Source organism: Carex rostrata, chromosome 12, assembly GCF_964058835.1.
Source record: "Carex rostrata chromosome 12, lpCarRost1.2, whole genome shotgun sequence".
Classification (NCBI taxonomy): domain Eukaryota; kingdom Viridiplantae; phylum Streptophyta; class Magnoliopsida; order Poales; family Cyperaceae; genus Carex; species Carex rostrata.
This window is the reverse complement of record NC_135929.1, coordinates 7,463,295-7,482,161: the sequence shown is the minus strand read 5'-3', so window position 1 is coordinate 7,482,161 and position 18,867 is coordinate 7,463,295. Positions and strand designations below refer to the sequence as shown.

At 33.3% G+C, this 18,867-nt stretch overlaps 1 protein-coding gene, 2 long non-coding RNA genes and 1 other non-coding gene across 5 annotated transcripts; 1 reads left to right on the top strand and 3 right to left on the bottom strand.

Moving 5' to 3' along the window:
• Positions 1-1,304: 1,304 nt before the first annotated feature.
• LOC144563337 (uncharacterized) lies at positions 1,305-3,667 on the bottom strand. Its single transcript, XR_013514318.1, has 4 exons — positions 3,386-3,667; positions 2,504-2,533; positions 1,807-1,887; positions 1,305-1,593 (listed from the first exon to the last, which is right to left on the bottom strand). It is a non-coding gene; the product is annotated as an uncharacterized LOC144563337 (long non-coding RNA).
• A 6,358-nt stretch (positions 3,668-10,025) lies between these two features.
• LOC144563656 (protein GAMETE EXPRESSED 3-like) lies at positions 10,026-14,877 on the top strand. Of its 2 annotated transcripts, XM_078313134.1 has the most exons (10): positions 10,027-10,220; positions 10,760-10,944; positions 11,239-11,556; positions 11,858-12,104; positions 12,505-12,789; positions 13,060-13,146; positions 13,417-13,449; positions 13,546-13,605; positions 13,890-14,032; positions 14,246-14,877. In XM_078313134.1, the coding sequence occupies exons 1-10, from the start codon at positions 10,109-10,111 to the stop codon at positions 14,771-14,773; spliced, it is 1,998 nt and encodes a 665-aa protein (XP_078169260.1). In that variant the 5' UTR covers positions 10,027-10,108; the 3' UTR covers positions 14,774-14,877. The 2 variants fall into 2 exon arrangements, with proteins under 2 accessions (XP_078169261.1, XP_078169260.1); XM_078313135.1 differs by lacking the exon at positions 13,417-13,449 and having other exon boundaries at positions 10,026-10,220.
• LOC144563657 (uncharacterized) lies at positions 11,590-15,001 on the bottom strand. Its single transcript, XR_013514386.1, has 3 exons — positions 14,950-15,001; positions 13,527-13,652; positions 11,590-12,118 (listed from the first exon to the last, which is right to left on the bottom strand). It is a non-coding gene; the product is annotated as an uncharacterized LOC144563657 (long non-coding RNA).
• A 152-nt stretch (positions 15,002-15,153) lies between these two features.
• Positions 15,154-15,350, bottom strand: LOC144563753 (U2 spliceosomal RNA). Its single transcript, XR_013514420.1, has one exon. It is a non-coding gene; the product is annotated as a U2 spliceosomal RNA (small nuclear RNA).
• Positions 15,351-18,867: the final 3,517 nt, after the last annotated feature.

The following is an 18,867-nucleotide window of genomic DNA, read 5'->3' as shown; positions in this document are numbered from 1 at the left end:
TCGTCCAGTTTTTACAGAGGGGGTTATTGTGTCAGCATAGCATTCTTAGAAATTGAATAGAAAAGGGACAAGGTGTAAAGGACATTTGAGGGTCAAGATCTCATGGGTCCCACTGAAAATCACCTCCTTGAACACAATCTGGATTTTGTCATCCTTTCTTTCTTCTTCCCTTTTCACCCCTCTTTTACTCTCCATTTAGGACTGCTGCTCGGGTTGGGGCATGCTGATCAGAGATCAAGGGTCATACATGTATACAACCTCAAATCAGGTTGTCAAGTCAATAGTTTAAATTAGCAAATACCTGAGAAATCTGGGCTCTTTTTGTGTGTTTTCAGTGGGTTTTCTGTGCCATATATTAGCTTTTATGTATTACAAAGGTACAGATAACAATCACCAAAGTGGGTTTGGTATTAATACTGGTAGAAATGGTATGTACCAAGTACCAAATATGACTTGGGCAATTGAATTGACAGAAGCTTTTGTTATTTCCTTGAGTGCTTTGATGTTCAGCTAACAATACAATTCAAGTACTTGAAACTCCTAATTAACTTGTGCAGTCTATGTTGTTTTCCAAGATGTAATACAATTTTTTTTTTTGAAAGAAGTGGGGAATCCCACTGATTTCCGTTGCAAAACGAAAACCATTACAACATTGAACTGTTCATGGTACTACCTTTCTGGTACCATTCAACCTAAAAGAAGACACAATCTAAGCAAGTATGAAGAACATACCTACAGCACCCTTGCAATCAAAAACACATATTGAAACATTATTAACTGACATGAAAACAGTTTTTAAGCACAAAAGACCCTAAAAACATAAGATTCACAAAAAACATAGCAACTTCGACATCTTTCTCATCTTCTCTTCTGCCTTCAAAGATATTCATTTGTGTCGACCTGTTCACCAATAGAAATCATTCCTTGGATTGTATCCTGTTGTCCCTCCATTGAACTGGCAAGTATGTTTTTTTATCCCTCTCCAATGTGAAGAATCCACCAACGATGAATAGAAACCGATTTCTAATAGATTATTTATTCACTCTTGCTTCAAAGAAACATTCAATCAAAACATTACCGTACCAAGAGAAACTGCTATGCACTGCTGCAAGACTTCACCAAAATAGAACCAAGTCAATTCATTATGGACATTAGTATTCTGATTAATTAGGGGTACGCCACATATTTAAGTGCTATATATATAGCAAGTCTATGTCATTGTTGTTTACTAAATAAAGCCCCAGCACAATCTAATCATACTAACAACTATGGTTAATATAGCAAGAAATTAAATAGGATTTGACTTGAAAATGAAAAGATCCAATTTAGCCAAATCGAACCAGTAACAGTAGTACAATGACAAAATATAGAAAATACAAGAGAAATTTTCAGAAAATCCAGAGACCACTTAAAGTTCTACAATTGTCTGTTCCATTCTGATAACCACATAAAAAAATACTTAGGTAAAGAAAATTCTTGTCTCTAGGACTGCTGGTCTCTTTCTTGGTCTCAGAGAAGTTGCAAAATTGGAAGAGACCTCCATGACCACAACACAATATAATAGATCCATGATGATATGCTTCCTGCTTTACTCTGCAATTTAAGAATAATGTATTATAAGTTGTAGATTCATTGAGGAGAGACAAGATAAATTCTAACATAGTAGTTAGAAAAAAGTTGCCAGTTCAGCAAAAAAAATTTGAGGCTAACTGATTATATTATGTTTATTTGCTAAAAGACCATTTGGAAGTAACTAAAACTCGAGTGAGGCAGTTATTGTACAAACTAAGGGATAAATGGAAATACCAGTGACTTGATTAGCGGGTACTTGCAGAGTTGCCATTACAATATCTTGTGACTCTTGTGCTTGTGGGGTTTCCATTTTTTCTACAAAAATAAAAGTATTTGATCAGTTGCTGCTGAATAACAAAAAAAGCTACAAATAGAAAAGCTCTGCATAACTGCTGGAATATAAATATATACAACCAAAAAATCTACTTGGCATGTTAATGCTTAATTGATTTTGGTTTACAGTTCACTTCAAAACCAACTTGTTGCTCAAAGACCAGATTATACTAGAAAACAACTTGGCAGTGGTTTAAGAACATGTTATGCAAATAATAGTTTACACATGAAACAACAAAAACAAAACATAGTATACAAAATACAATTTTGAGAACAGTAAGATAAAGGGTGCAATTTGAAAACTAAAATAACAATTATATTGATGAAAAGTAAAAATTTGGGTTTTGACTCCAGACAAGGATGAAATACCAAAAGCTAATAAACCTTTTTTCATCATTGTATAAATTGTCGTTAATAAACCTAATAAAGCTTCTTTTATCATTTCTGGCTCAGGAATTTCTTATATTATACAACAGCAACTTAATTAACTTGGATAAGAATAATTACCAAAGGAAGATTTACATTACATAATATGTTTTAATAAGCATTTGCTAAAATATAAATGAATTGTCCAGAAAATAAAAAGAAATGAAAGTACCTGACAGTTCCAAGAGCTGCTGTCTATTGCCTATTCAGTCAAAAAACCAATCAGAAACCTCTTTGTATCAGACTATTATAATATCTTGTAATAAATCACTCGTATCAGTATATTACAATACCGGCAATAAAAAATAGAGTAAAAATTATATTTAGAACTTAAGAAAAACCAAAAATGCAGTTTTGAGAAGAGTAAGGTAAAGAATGTGATTTTAGAACTAAAATTACAATTGTATTTATGAAAAACAAAAATTTGGGTTTCGACCCCAGAGAAGGATGAAATACCAAAGCTAATTGTTTTTTTTTCTTCTTTTCATTATTGTATAAATTATAGTTAATGAACCTAATAAAGCCTCTTTTATCATTGCTGCCTCGGGAATTTCTTATATTATATAACAACAACTTAATTAACTTGGCTGAGAATAATTACAAAAGGATGTTCATTAAATTGATCATAAAGTAACTCGTTTTTTGTTCAAACGCCTTTTAATTTGTGTTAGATGTTGATTTATCTCGAATCTGGGTTGAGGTATTCTGATAATGACGTGTTGATGTTGACATATGTCTTCAATAGCAATATCATTTTTTAGTTGTTTAAAGCGGTGGCAAAATCCCTGGCTCACGTGAAAGGGTATTATGTGAAAGGGATGTTTGAACTGATGAAAGGGGATATGGAAATTTTTTTTTTTTTGCAGGGTATATCGGCTTGACCTTTTTTTCATTTTCTATTTTTAGTCTTGATTCAGTTAAATGGACGCATCCTCGTGTCAAAAACTCAAAATTAATTGAAAGGGCTCGTTCGTTTCTTCCCATACAATTTTCCTACCTGTGTCTACAGCTAACGCTCTATCAAGGAGGAGGCAATTAGAAGAAAGAAGCTAACCTTCAGAGGCTGAATGCAAACAATTTCACAGTAAATCGTCTCCAAGTCGCGCAGAGTTGAGAAGTAAACGAAATCGCCCAAACAGCCGCCTGGAAAAGCAGAAGAGGGATAAGATATTTCTGGAATAGTGACGGATGGATCTTTCCAGAACAGGGAGAAGATGGTAAAAAAGAAATGCACAGTAAGTCCGTGCTTTTTCTTCTTCTTTTTTTAAATTTTTTTATTTTTTTTATTTTAGGGTTTAGGGTTTTACTGTAGTAGTATTGTTTATTCTACAGTACTTATATATCAAGAATTAGATTCATAGATAGATTTTTTTAATGAGTGAGTCTATGGTTCTATGCATATCACGGGTTGGTTCGTAATACGGTTTAATATTCGACTTTTTAAAATTCTAACGGTTGATCCGAACCGTTCATCTTGTTCTCCGTATTAATGTGTTTGGACTTTGGAGACCAAATTTTACATTTTTTGAAATTTTTTTACTATTATTTTAGATATTTAGAAAATCAATTGATCTGGAAATTCTAGACCATCCAAAAACAATGATTTTCAATAAATCTAAAAAAATAGTAAAAAAATTTCAAAATATGTAAAATTTGGTCTCCAAACACATATTAATATGGAGAACAAGATGAACGGTTCGGATCGACCGTTGGAATTTTGAAAAGTCAAATATTGAGCCGTATTACGGGTTAAATCGTAATATGCATAGTACCATAGACTCACTCTTTTTTAATTTTAGGGTTTTACTGTAGTAGTACTGTTTGTTCTACAGTATTTATCTATCAAGAATTAGATTCATAGATAGATACTAGTATTGTGCCCATGCGTTACAACGAAAACATATTATTGGAGAAAAAATATTCATACAAAATAGCATATTTTCATAAAAACAACATACCAAACAAAAATATATATTATTAAAAAATTAAGAGAGAATTTATATGATTATGTGCTTTTATTTATCTTGAACTGTGACCTCTAATAATAATTTATTTTTTATTTTTATGTACATATCTACAACAAATTATTGTAGCAATCTACCATCCAAAGTATATATCCAACACGTTTGCCCCAATTTAACCCAATTATTAATATTCACAAAAATAGATATGGTAGTTCTTAAAAAGGCTATGCATACGGTCGATTCGCTTCAAACCGGACCAAATTAACCAAAATTTATCTCGGTCTATTTGGGTAAACCATAGTTTGTATAATAATTCGATCTAAAAAAGGATGGATGGAAACCCCCAAAAAATATTATAAAATCAATAGAAGAAGACGCTACTCAGAATTTTGTTTGAACTATCAATATGTGAACTGATTGCGTTCTGATTTTCAAAAATAAGCTAGACGTTAGTCCATTGTATTCAAAGGACATGCATCCTCAATTTCTTTTCGGAAGCTCTAATTTCTTTGCACTTTGCTTGAGTTTCAAAATCTGATCAGCTTAGGCTCATGTCTAATTCCGAAACAAAATCAGCTTTCATATAAGATACATCAAGTGACCAATTGACAAGGGAAAAAGATTAAAGAAATCACCAATTTGCTTGAAGTTCAATTAAGTGACCAATTGCTACTGATAGTAAGCAAATGTTGGCCTGAGGTACAAGAATTTGATGATAATTCAATTTCTTGAAAACATTTATGATTATTACATACATGTAATTTATATATAAATCCTAAGTGGATCCTTACCTCCTCACCAGAATGAGCTTGTCGCTGAAGAGAAATGAAATGCAAAAGGAATGTGTTAATATCCTTGAAGGAATGCACATTTCATGGACTAAATAAACGAAAAGAAATTCAGAAAGATAAAAAGTGGAAAATAACGGGTTCTATTTCTTATAGATTGTTGCACACTGCTTTGGTGAAGTCAGAAGTGGTTGAGGTATTTTCCTTCTGAAATAGTTTTCAGAATTGCACTATGGATTTGATCAACTTGGCTATTCAGATTTAAATGCCGGAGCATCATGACTCCACTAAGGAGAACAGTAGTTAGGCTTGCGAGATTCTGAAAATGAAAATCAATTAATGAATATAATGTTTACTTACAATAGTAAACAACATGATCTTTTCCGGAAGATTTAACAAAACAATCTTAGTCGACTTAACTGTTCAAATGATCTTCATATATCTCCAAATGAATATGTAATTGCAGATTAAATTTATATTTTTTATATATTTTTTTACTATTTTTTTTTTAGATAGGCAGAAACTTGATCTGAAGATTCTAGACCAATCCAATAATAATGTTTACTTGCAATAGTAAACAATATGATCTTTTCCGGAAGATTTAATAAAACAATCTTAGTTGATCTAAACCGTTCAAATAATCTTCATACATCTCCATGTGAATATGTAATTGTAGATTAAATTTATATTTTATATATTTTTTTTACTATTTTTTTAGATAGGCAGAAACTTGTTCCGAAGATTCTAGACCAATCCAATTATTGATTTTGTACGTATCTAAAAAAAGTAAAAAATTCTAAAAATGTTAAATTTAATTTTACAAGTACATTATCATATTGTGATTATGTTGAATGGTTCAGATCAATTGTTTGAACATTAAAAAATTAAGATATTGATCCATAGTACGGACCAATCCACACTATACATAGTACCATAGCCTCACTTGTAAAATTTTTTTTTAAGGAAGAATACACAATTCTTTTTTTTAATTTAGAGCAACTAACCTTTCCAGTAATATCAGGTGCAGATCCATGTACCGCCTCACCCAGGCAGATACCATCTTCACCAATATTGCAACCAAAAAGTTTCCAAAGGAAAATGAACATATTCAGATAAATGTATAGTGAAAAAGGCAGACAACATGAAAGTACTATTTGGATTATACAGAGTATACTATCACCATACAAGTATACAACATAGATCCTGGTCTTATTAGTAACAAGTATGAATGGCGCCAACATGAATTGTTAGCGCAATGTAAAACCCAGTAAGGTAAGTCTATTTCAAATGCCTCCAAATTTTTCGGTCTAAAATTAATCAGATTTGAGTATGATTTAGGGGTGTCAATGAAACCCTTTTAACTGTTTAACCTACCCTTTTAACTGGTCTGACTACATGGAACTCATCCCTGACGAGCGGACTGTCAGAAAAGAAGAACATACAGATTCATTCAGGAAAATACCAAAAAGATTAAGGCCTTACAGACATAACAAACAATTTGTATCTTTTCTTTAGTTACAATTATGGTTTTTATAGGTGGTTGTGCAAGATAAAATTATAATATAGCAAACATTGCGGATGAGGGAATACAATATGACACAGGATCGTGTTTTTTGTGACACAAGGTTATGTTTGCGCAATAATTGTGATACTTTATTTATTTTAATATAGGGGATAATGCGGGACAGTCGGTCGGATCCAAGTGTGGCTAAAGCACCACCTCTATCTCTACCATCCCATAAGCACAGAGGAAAAAAGGTAATGCAGAACAGTCGGTCGGATCTAAGTGTGGGGAAGGTGACTGTACTTGTACCCATTAAGCCAATAATGAAGCAAGGGTGTGTCTCAAATTGCAGCTCTAGATTATATCATTTCAGTAGATATGAAATTAATGTTTTTGTTCCGTCTTATTCTGGTAACATGTCATGTGTTGTTACTAGAGGTGCTATTTTTATCCGATTATCCGGATCCGACCCGGATCCAATTAATTTGGATAGGGTATGGTTTAAAAAATATAACCGATTAAATTATGGGTATGGGTACAAAATTAATAATTTAATATCCGACCCAGATCCGAACCGGAACCGATACTGTAATGGGTAGGATATGGGTATCATTTAATTATCCGACCCATAACCGAACCCGACCCGATACCCGTATAAATACCCGATAAAATATATATTAATAACTCTGCATCAAGTTTTTGTGTTAGATAATATATTTCAGCTGAGCTATAATTTGATAAAACTTAACCAAATTTATGCTACTGTTTTACACTACCCTTTAATTACATCCTTAACTAGCCCTTTAATTACGTCATTTAATTTTTGTTCTATATTATACACATGTGACACATGACACATGATTGTCAAATTTATTATTCCATAACCAGCTTATTTTATACATTTTTTCTTCTATTACATTCAATTCATAGATTTTTTTGAATTATATAAAAGAAAATCATCATCTCTAATATTTCACTTTCTAAAAATTATATCTCCTCCATCCTCCTGAATTCAAAAGCTATTAACAAAAAACTGAATTCAATATTTTTTGTTACACCATGAGTACTCCAACCAACCAACAACCAACTAATAATTTAGAGTTATTATTTTTATTTTGCTATGTAGCATGATATATTTTATTATTTATAAACATGATTAATAGTATAATTTTTATTTTGCAGTAGTTTTTAATTTATATTGTAATGATTTATTATATGAGATGTTTAAGAAATTATAATTATATTTAAATGTAAATAATTTCTCGAATACTTTGGAGTTGTGACCTATACCCGCTCTGGATCCGGAACCGCCCCGTATCCGAACCGGACCCGATAATCCACAAACAAGTTACGGGTATCTATCTACCCGGAACCGAAAGATTGGACCCGAAATATCTACGGGTAGATAGGTATCCGAATCCGGACCCGACCCGATTTGAAACAAATAAGTATATGGATCGAAATTTGGACCCGAACACTTTTAGGGTCCGGGTCCAAATATAATAATACCCGGATTCGACCCGACCCGATAGCACCTCTAGCTGTTACAATGGTTTCAAGGTAAGAAGAGGATGAACAAATGATATACTTTTTGTTATTAATGTTTTATAGTGCTGTCATTTAAAGCCAGGATTTTGAAGGAGAAGTTGAATATCCAGAAGCTGATACAAGATTCAACACGGAGGTGATTTATTTCTTATCTCTTGATACACTTTTCTGAAGATGAAACATTAAGGGCAGTTTGGACACTGTCGAAATTAAATATTGATGGGGCATGGATAATTTTTTATTGTTTGAAGGATTTTTTATCTTTTTATTTTTATTTAAAAAAAACGCAATGCTAGAACTTTCCAATGTATGTACATGAGAAGTTTGTGTAAGCACTTGGAGATGCAAGCCTTACAGCAGGAGCAAGTATGTTTTTTTTTTTTAATTTATATTGTTAGGTTATATCATTCAAAATGTGGAGAATTTGTATGCTTTACCTGTTGACTTTGTTTATATTATAGAAAGTTCTATTTAATTATTTATTTGAATAATTATTATTTTTGTTGGTCTATTTTTATTTTATTAAAATGTCTTTTTGTTTGAGAATATTTTTTTGTTATCTTATAAAATGTTCCCGTTGCAACGCACGGGTACGATACTAGTTAATATATTAATGATGTATTTAATTAAAAGAAGACAAATTATTTAATTGGAGGGTTTAGATTCAATTCGAATTTAGATCAATCAATTCCAACCGTTGCAGTTTCAGGACAGCCAATTTAATTTAAGATGCATAATATAGAGGAGCAATGTACATGAGTCTTGACCTTGCATGTTCGAGGTGATCTTGATTTGAATTTTTTTTAGTTACCACTCTATTAAATTCAAATTAATTAAACACCACTCAAATCATTAAAATTCAATTCATATCACTTACGCGTCCTCAGTCCGCACACCTAATTAAGCTGGTGCATACACTGGGGGACGACACCAATTTGGAGCACGGCCTGAGGAAGAGCACCACTTGGTGCGCATACTAAAAAGACACACCAAGGCTCAATTTGGTGTGTCGATTGAGGATGCGTGGGTAGTATAAATAATTTTGATGATTGGAGTGGTGTTTAATTAATTTGAATTTAATAAATACGTAACTGAAAAAATTTCGGCATCTTAACGCGCTTCTCTTGTTTGATTAATCGGCCGTTTAGAAAAACGTCCGTTTAGACCGATTAGTTATTGGTGGTGGCTAAACCGTTATGGATTTTTCTGATTAATCGGCCGATTATTTTCGATTATAACTGATTATTTCTAATTATTTTTGATTAATCGCTTGACAGTATCCTATCTATTCGACAATCGCATACCGTTATTTATAATACTGGTTTGACTCAGTCCTCTCAAAGTAAAGAACCAATTCGAGAAAACAAGTTTAAAAATTAAATATTGACACATCACACACATCACGAGTGTACTGTTTCAGCCGCTAGGAGTCCCTAGCGGCTAGCGGTGCAGGAGGGGGTGGGGCGGGAGTTCACATCGCGAGTCTCAAAATTAGAGTTAATACATAGAATATCCGGACCGTTCATATTCTCAAAACACCCATCTATAAAGCAATTCAATTTCTATTAAAACTGTTCCGTCCATCTATTCCCGTAAAGAAAATTGCCAGCACGAATGGTTGCGTATGATTATTCGAGGCCCTTGTTAAATCGGATCTCCTAAAGTAACCCAATTTTTAAGTTTAGATCCGCACCGTTATATTCGAATCGGGAGGTTAATTTAGGGAATCCGGAACCCTTTTTTTAACGACGGCAGTTGTGAACTTCTAATTTTTTTACGGTCCACAATTCACAATACAATGCAGTTTGATTTTTCCCCATGTCACGAATTTGAATAATTTATCATAAATACTACATATAAAAAAAATCGGATAGCCGAGAAAAGAAATATAAAAAGAAAAATAGAAAGATGCGAACAATTGCGCTGACAGTCTAAAACAATACCACTTCCGACGCACTCTTCCGATTTGGATTATGCCTCTTTGTAGAAGAAATAAGGCACAGCGGATGTGTCTCTTTCTTTTGGCGTTAGTGGCCGCATCTCACTCACTAAATCCCTCCAACTTTTTTGCTACGCCTTCTACTCGTATGCTCTCCATTTTTTATTCAACTTCCATTTCATTTCATTTCTCTTGGCAATTACGGACTTCTTTTGTTTTTTTTTTTTATTTCATCAACAACAAAATGGTAGTTATGTTATGATAACTTGGGTTTTATTTTGTGGAATAATTAAGTATGTGTTTGTTCCATGAAGAGTAAGCCCTGCTTGTTACAAGACCACATTTTTTAATATATTTGGTAGGATTTCTCAAGGAACTCACAATTGCTACATTTTTTAAAATTTGGCCCAAGTAATGATTTCAGCAAAAAAAACCACAACTTGACATCATGACTAATTAGAAATAACAATCAAGGACTAAAATGGGTAATAAAAAAAAACTCAGAGACCAAATGATGGATCATATGATATTAGGAAATGTTGTTGTGATTTAGAAGGAGAGATTTTTGGACACCATTATTTATTGTTTTAAAGCCTAAGAGACAACATTCTGATAATTAAATATTTTGAGGTTATCACTTAAAATTGTGTCTTCGTATCTCTTGCTTCTTTACTTGTTACTGCAGATGAGGCTCATGTACCAGTAAAACATACACTTTTATCCCCTCTTATAATACAAGATGGGAGGATTGTTGCGTGTTCGAGAAAAAACCTCTTTGCTTTTGACAGAAACGGATCGCTTGCATGGGTTGTTCCTCTTGGTCTTTTCTGTAGAGAAGATATAGCCCCTGTAACCGATGACAGAGGAAAGGTCAACCTTTCATTTTTCCATTTTTTTTTAATTGGAGCATTATTGAGTGCAAGACATGAGGTGTATCTTGTCTGAATCAGGCAAAAATTGAGGCTTAATTGCAGAATCTTTGAGTTCAAATAATTGCTAATTACAATATTCTGGTACCTGGTGTTTATTGCTTTCCTTGAACTCCTACAAGATTAACAACAAAATCAGTTTATTTTTCAGAAGGAAAAAATAATAGAAAATAATGATAAATTTTCTTTGGTGAGTACTGAGTACTGAGCCAAGAACATTATTATTATTCGGCAGATATATTTGGTAGCTGAAAATACGGTTCTGAAGATTAACCCTTCGAAAATAGGCTCTATCCAGCCTCCATCGAAAGTGCTCTTCTCTCACAATTCTTCTGAGGAGATATTGGGGCTCTCAATCAGCCCCAGTTACCTGTCATTTTTTATAACCGTAAGAAACCGTGGCATTTTCTCTTTCTTGCTACGTGGAGAGCTCCAATGGAGCATTGGCCCCACACTACGCCGTCTTAGGTACACTCAGGGATGCATGGCTGATCAACTGAATTGCTACTTTAATTCAGCACCAGTTGTGGATTTATGTGAAGGGACTCTATATGTAAGATATTACCTTCCTTAGATATCATGCTTACACAACTTTTTGTCTTTACATTGTGGTATTGATATGGTATGATATGGGTATGGTATGGTTATCTTTCTCTTTGGGAAGTAATTACCTATAATTAATAAATGATAGAGAAAACAATAAAATGAAAACATTAGATATATGGTCTGAAATTTTGGCCCCCTTGCACATTTTATCCTATGTCATAATTGAAAGTTTGATTTTTTTTTTAATTAATTTTTCAATTTATTCTGTGTATATTCATCTTTTACAACCATTTCTGATAACATTTTAGGTATCAAATACCGAAGGGCAACTTTACTCGGTGTACATCCGCAACACACAATTTAGATGGATCCAATCTTTAGGCGTGTTTGGGGATAAAATGATAATTACACCAGGAAATAATGGATTTGTCTATGCCACGTTTCCCAAACAGGCTATGGTGGTCTGCCTCGATGCTTCAACAGGAAACATCACCTGGCAACAGACTGTGGGCCCCTTAAGCAGTGAAATGGTGTCTCCACTTGTAGATTCCAATGGTAACACTTTTAACCTGGAATTGAAGTTGATTTAGGCATCGTAACTCTGAATTTGATGGTTGGTTGCACAATTCGGGTAATTCCAGTGGCAATTACTTAAGCCAACAACTGCAATTAAGCATAAATCAATTATCTCAATTTCAGCATTGTTGAATTTTAGGCATGAATTGAACTCTCAATTTACAATTATTAGTTGCAGACACAAAGAAGCCTTGCCAATTCTCTGATATTAGATGACCATTTTTCAAACCAAATATTACATTTATCCGAAACGAAGAAATCCAATATTGAGGTTCAATGTAACCTCAGTGGTGCTACAATACATCAAAATAACCCTAATGTTATGCAACATTTCGTTAACTAATCACATAATAGCTAAATTATTGCTCTCTTATGTTAGGTTGGATCTCAATTGGGTCATTAGACGGGATCCTCTACTCAATTTCACCAAATGGTGATCTGAAAAAGCTTCTAGAAGAAACTGCATCAGAATCCGCAATTCAAGCTAGCCCTGCACTAGACTGTTCTGGTTTTGCTGTGTATATTTCTCAGACCAGACTGGATTCAAAGATAACCCATAATATTGGTACTACTAGTTATGTGTCAGCTATGAGACCTGTACAAGTTTTATTCACTTTGTTAGCACCAGCCACTGGTACTGTATATTGGACCGGTGATTATCCTGGTAAGCCTTTTGTACCATTTATCCTCTCTCTTTTTTTTGTGTGTTATGCCAGGCTGTGTTTATGAAATGGTATTGTACCTCCCTAGTCTTTCTGTTGTTATTCGGCCATATCTTGAAATTTAAGCCTCAAACCTTAGCGATTATTCAGTTTTCTTTCCCCGGTACTTTATTTGGGGGATTATGAAATCTAAGATTGAGCTCCTGGATAACATGGTCTGAAATAATAATTTGAAGGAAATTTTTAACATCAAATGTTGGTCTTTTGTTAAGGTGAGGTTTCTGATCTTTTGTTGAAAAGCGATCTACAATACTTCGCTGTTGATGAGAGGATGGTACTCGCATTTCTATCATCTGGAAGTACGTTTACTCTTTTTCCCTTATTTCTCTTATTTTTTTTTTTTTAGTTTTTAAGGCCTCTCTTTTAATCATGCAAATATAAGAAGTTTTTGCAAACGGCCCCCCAAAAGTATTCCAAAAGTAAATTTCACCATATCTCATTCTTTCTAGTGAAAGAAGAATTGAGTTTCTAATTATTCACATAAGTTGTACTTTTTGCCCATATCTCATTCTTTCTAGTGAAAGAAGAATTGAATTTCTAATTATTCACATAAGTTGTACTTTTTGCAGGAGTAGGCAACACGTTTCAATGCTACACTACATGTATGATTTTCTTTAAACCCACAGTATAAAAAGGTTCACTTGGCTTATTTTTATGTGATATAGCAGATTAATTTTACCTTTTCTATTTTTTACTAGGGCAAAGAACTGCGTGGACCTGCTCGCAAGCTGCACCCAAGTTCCCAAGAACAAACTCTGGTAAGGCGAAGAAATTGCAAATTTGGCACTTTGGCCGTTGCTGGTACCTGCATACATTAGTACCCTGTCATTTTGCCAAAACAAATATTCTGATAATACCCTTTTGTAAATCAATTTTGCAATTATGTTTTTACATTACTCATTTAGAATTAGATTAATCCTCGGTTGTGCAAACTTAACCAAAATCAAGCCTCAAAAAGGAGCCGTGAAGTGAGCTATTATTAAATACTTTACACATTTCAGTAACCCTTGCAACAAATCTCACATCTTATGTATTCTTCTAGGAGATGAAGATGCAAATTTATTATTCCTTTTAGTACAAACCATCATATTGGTGGTACTATCTGTGGTTGTTCGATTTTGCTGCATCTTTTGGAGGAAGGAGAAGCTTAAAGATAACGGCTTAAGTGGTTTTTTGGAGAAGAGGGTAAGCAGTTAAATTAAATAAAAATAAATAACAAACCTTAAAGGTTGTCCAACTGGTATGTCTGCCATACCAGATAGTTCATGCTGGTAATGCACATAAAGTCATAAATTGATCTGATTGAAACTCCCCAACAATTTAGAGAAATCAGGCAAAGTGAAAATAATAAGAAAACTATTCCTCCAATGGTAACATACTTTTTTGTGTAAAATGCAGCGTTCTCTCCATATGAAGAAAAAGGAACTAAACAAGCTGATCTCTCAGCTAGAACAAAAGGCAATAGAAGAAGCCACAGCAAATGAAACCCTTGAAGATTTGGGACAAATAGTCAAACAAAAAGAAGGGGTAGAGAGGAAGCTCTACAGCTCTTACAGCCTCGGTCTAGACCGTACTGTCAGTTCAGGAGCAGTTGCCTCAATTCTTCCTTTGTACAATGGCAAGATGAAGAGCCACTCATTCCATAACTCAATGCACAAGGAAAGCATAACTATATTTAATACATTTAGTGACAGTTCTTCAGGGGAAGAAAGAGAAAGTGGGACTGGATACAGTGGAAGCAGTTCAAGTAGCTGGGAAACGGAGAACCCAGAAGTAGAAATCCAGGAAGTGGAAGAAGATGAAGGGAAGATTGTTCAAGCATCAAGGGTTTATTCAAATCCAATTTATAATGAAATTGAGATGGATTTAGCAGGTGGAGAGAGGAGATTAGGATTGAAGAGAAGAACTCATTCTTCTACCTACTGACAATTTAGATGCATTCCGAGTGTACAATTTTAATTCATTGATGTAAACGAAAAGAAAAGATTGACCAAAATAAGATGTTGCCTTGCCATCTCAAAAATATACATTTGTAAAAAAGATTTTGTAGATAATTTATAATTTTCAATATTTTGGTATCTGTAATAATGAAAATAACCTACGGGCTGCAGAAAAAATTTCTTGCAAAACACATCTGGTTCACAGCCTCCATTTAGGGCTGCAACATCAGAAAATTGAAGTGTTGAAGACTGGTGGTATTGGAAAAACATTCTCTAAAGCTGGAATTAAAAAAAATCAGAAAAAAGCATTTGAATTAGAATTGGTATGGTCCGCCAGGTCAGAAAAGACATTTAAATTAGAATTGGTAGGGGTGCGCCAGGCCCGTGCAGTAGTGCAGCGCATGGGCGACGCGTAAGAGCCCCGGCAGCAAGCTACCGTGGTGGGCCCTTCCCCACAAAAAATTAATTTAATATCGTTGTGAGCACATGGCCCACATATCAGATATTAAACTGATAAGAACAGATACTACACTTGATCTTAGCCAAAAGGCCGAGAAAGGTATGAGTTGTTATGATGCCTTGCCTCTTATTTTATAGCCTCTCGGGAGACTCAGAGAAGATACAAACAGATTGTGGGACTAACAGAGCGATTTCTCAACCGGGAAGCAAACCGGTCGCATCTATCTATCGTTTGCTGCATCGGCTTCTAAATAGAGTGGGCTGTTCCTGGACCTAAGGATTGGTCTTAATATGGGCCTCACTTTATGACCTCTTAGTATATATAGGCAGGTTTGTACTTTTTAGTTCAAAAATCAAAATACTTGATTGAAATTAAATTTTTTATTTCTGAATTATAGAATCACGAAGCTATCGTAAGTAAATTCACGGGGACAATCAGTTCTTAAGACACTGTGTTGATAATATTCTAAGCAGAAAATAGGCAAGAGGCAATTTAAAAAAAAAAATGAGCTTTGTAAATATTGCTACAGCAATTTTCATATGTAGCCACTACCATTTGGCAATCCACATCAATGACATGTGCCTTTTATTTTAGCAACACAGTTACACAGCATCCTGCGATCAGTTCCAACCTGAACATGATAGAAAAGAATTAATAATTGGAGATCCAACTTACAAAATTTTCCACATAACATAAATAAATAAATGTCTCCAAAAAATATTCTCCAACAATGGTATGAGAATTAAGAAAATTAATTTGGAATACATGGATATTGAAATAGGAGATTGGGATATGATTATATGGAAATGATTTTGGTTGAATTTTGGATGAGTGTAATGGTGCTGAAATGGCAAAAAAAAAAAAAAAACACAAATTAGACCTTAAAATAAATTCAACAGAAATAAAATGATTTTTTTTTTTCAAATTTCTCCAACAGTTAATAACGACTGTTTGAATAAGGAGGAATTTCATGTATATCTCTCAAAAACTTCAAAATTACGCACTTCTTCATAATATCATATTTATCCCTCACAACTTCACTCAATTTATTACATTTTCTATACTCATTTTGAACTTTATTAAAAAATATATATGGAGTCTGTGTAATTTCGTGATAAATGACTTGTCATGTTTTGGATCTGACCACACTATGATTTTGCCTAATAACTATTGATCTCAATATCAATCACATCTATTTAGGATAGATAAATTTGTAGGTACAAAATGAGTAATTTAATAAGCTTGTTCCAAAATGGCCGAACGAATCTCCTTTTTATCTCAGGAAATTGGAAATAGCTATTTTATAGTTACAAATTAGAGGATCGCATGAAAATCTTATAGGAGAGAAAAAAAAGAAAGAAGTAAAATGCCATAGAGGAACTTCACAGAAATTGATAATTTACTGATTACTTGATGCATGCATGGTTAGGCCTAACTTTCGTTCACTCTTATTAATTGATAATTTCAAAAACCCTTAACCCTTCAAATCAATGTTTTTTGTTGTTGATGTTGTTGCCAAACTACAATGAATGTTGTCTTCACACTGAGATTCAGAGACTGATTAAATAAAAAATTATTTATCTGTTTAAAGAAGTCTATTTGGCTAACTGTATAAAATTGTGATATTACCAGGAAAACACTATTTTCGGACTTGTACACGAAACTTACATTGATCTCGGCCACAATTATCTTAAGCCCCCACTACTGGCCAGCATTAGAGTGGGAAAAATGGTACAGTAGAGTCGGTTCCGTTAAGGAATGGCACGATTACAATACAAACGGCATGGAACGACACGGCACACGTGTCGCTTACATGTTGTGACTCATGTGTTATGTACTGTGACTATTTGCGTGCAGTAACCATCTTTTGAAAACTTGACACGACACGTTATGTCACATGAAATATCTAGTTACGGCACGCCACGTGGTCACGTGTAATTAGGAGCGTTAGATCTTTGACTAAATGGTGAATATTAAATAAACTAACATAAATTATGATCAAATGGTCACACGAGTCATATTTGGTCATTGCACGTTTAAACACGGCGTGACTCATGGGACGTAACCATTCGCGTACCATAATTATTTCTTAACATTTTAATTACAGCGCGCAAAAAATTAACTTAATCACGGCACGATACATTTTTCCACTCTAGCCAGCAGGCATCGTTCACTCTTATTCATCGACTCTGGCAATATGGAGCCCACAGAGGCGTAGAACCCAGTTAGGGGCGGATCCATAAAGAGAAATAAATCGGCAGAGTATAATTTGCAAATTAAGTGTGCATTCCTTAATTTGATCCAATACTGTGCCCAACCTTATCTCAGAAAATAATTAAATGGAAGGCCCAACATCGTATTCGACGCTCTCGTTTTCGAATAGCGAAGTCAGAGAACAGAAATTTCCTTCAGTAGCGAGTCACAGAAACTTCAGCGAAGTCAGAGAATAATTCCCTTGAGCAACTTTCGTTTTCGGTCCCTGGAGTCAGAGAGTAAGGAAAAAAAATAAACAATTGATTGATAGAAAAAGACACATGCAGTAATATTATATTAAGGAGAGATCTACTTACATCTTTTTTAATAATATCAGATTACATCTTATATTTCTAAAAATTTTTAAAGACCAAACAGTCGATTCAAACCGTTCAACATGATGAAAATATTAAAATGTGCTTGCAGATCAAATTTTACGCTTTTTGAATTTTCTTTACTATTTATTAAGTATTTTACAAAATCGTAATTTTCAGACCATTGAATTTTCTACCCATCTTAATAAATAGTTTTTAGACCATTGAATTTTGTCTTTTATAGTAATTAAAAAAGGACAAAATTTATCGATCTAATTTTTATAACAAGGAGGAAATTTATCAATAAAAGTAAATTTTACTTTATTATCAAGAAAATTTAAGCTTTTCTATACCTAATAGAAGGAATTATCTTGATAGAGAAGCTTTTTAGGAAAGTTAATTTAACCGTCAAGAGCTTTAGTTTCCATTAAGGAACGAGAAAGAATTTAGATATTGAAATTTATTTTGGATTTTTTTGAGGAATTTTAGCAGTTGGATGACTTTGGATTTCAAAATTAAACTTCAATTTATGTGTCGAAAGATTGCACCCAAAGTTCTTAAATTGAATTATGACAGTTGCCTGATTGTTAAGCCTCTAAATAGCTTCATATATTTCCATAAATTTAATAAAGATGTTTTTATTTCAGATTAAACAAATACTTAATTTAGTTGGCTAATTCACAATTGATCCAACAATACATATTTAATAATTTCATCACCATTAATCATTCGGGATAAATGATTTTATTATATTTTTGTCATATCATAGATAGAAAAAGTGTTTCGTAATTTTATATCAAAACCTGATAATTGTAACACCGAACTTAGTTTAAATTAATAAAATGGGGACGTGATCCCTATTTTTCTTCAAATTTTTTTTATCATCATTGATCATTCGGAATACATTTTTTAATCACATTTTCATTATTTCTTAGACACAAAAGGTGTGATAAAAAATAAAAACCGTAAGTATAAAATATGAGCTAGTTTGAAAGTATAACTATATAATAACAATCTTGAAGACTTGAACTCATCTTTTAAGTTTAGTAGAAA

Bases quoted from the DNA above. Each gene is read 5' to 3' on its own strand.
- LOC144563656 (XM_078313134.1), top strand. From the start codon at position 10,109: ATGCCTCTTTGTAGAAGAAATAAGGCACAGCGGATGTGTCTCTTTCTT. The intron at 12,105-12,504 runs GTAACACTTTTA...CTCTTATGTTAG, and splicing joins TCCACTTGTAGATTCCAATG to GTTGGATCTCAATTGGGTCA. The intron at 14,033-14,245 runs GTAAGCAGTTAA...TGTAAAATGCAG, and splicing joins GTGGTTTTTTGGAGAAGAGG to CGTTCTCTCCATATGAAGAA.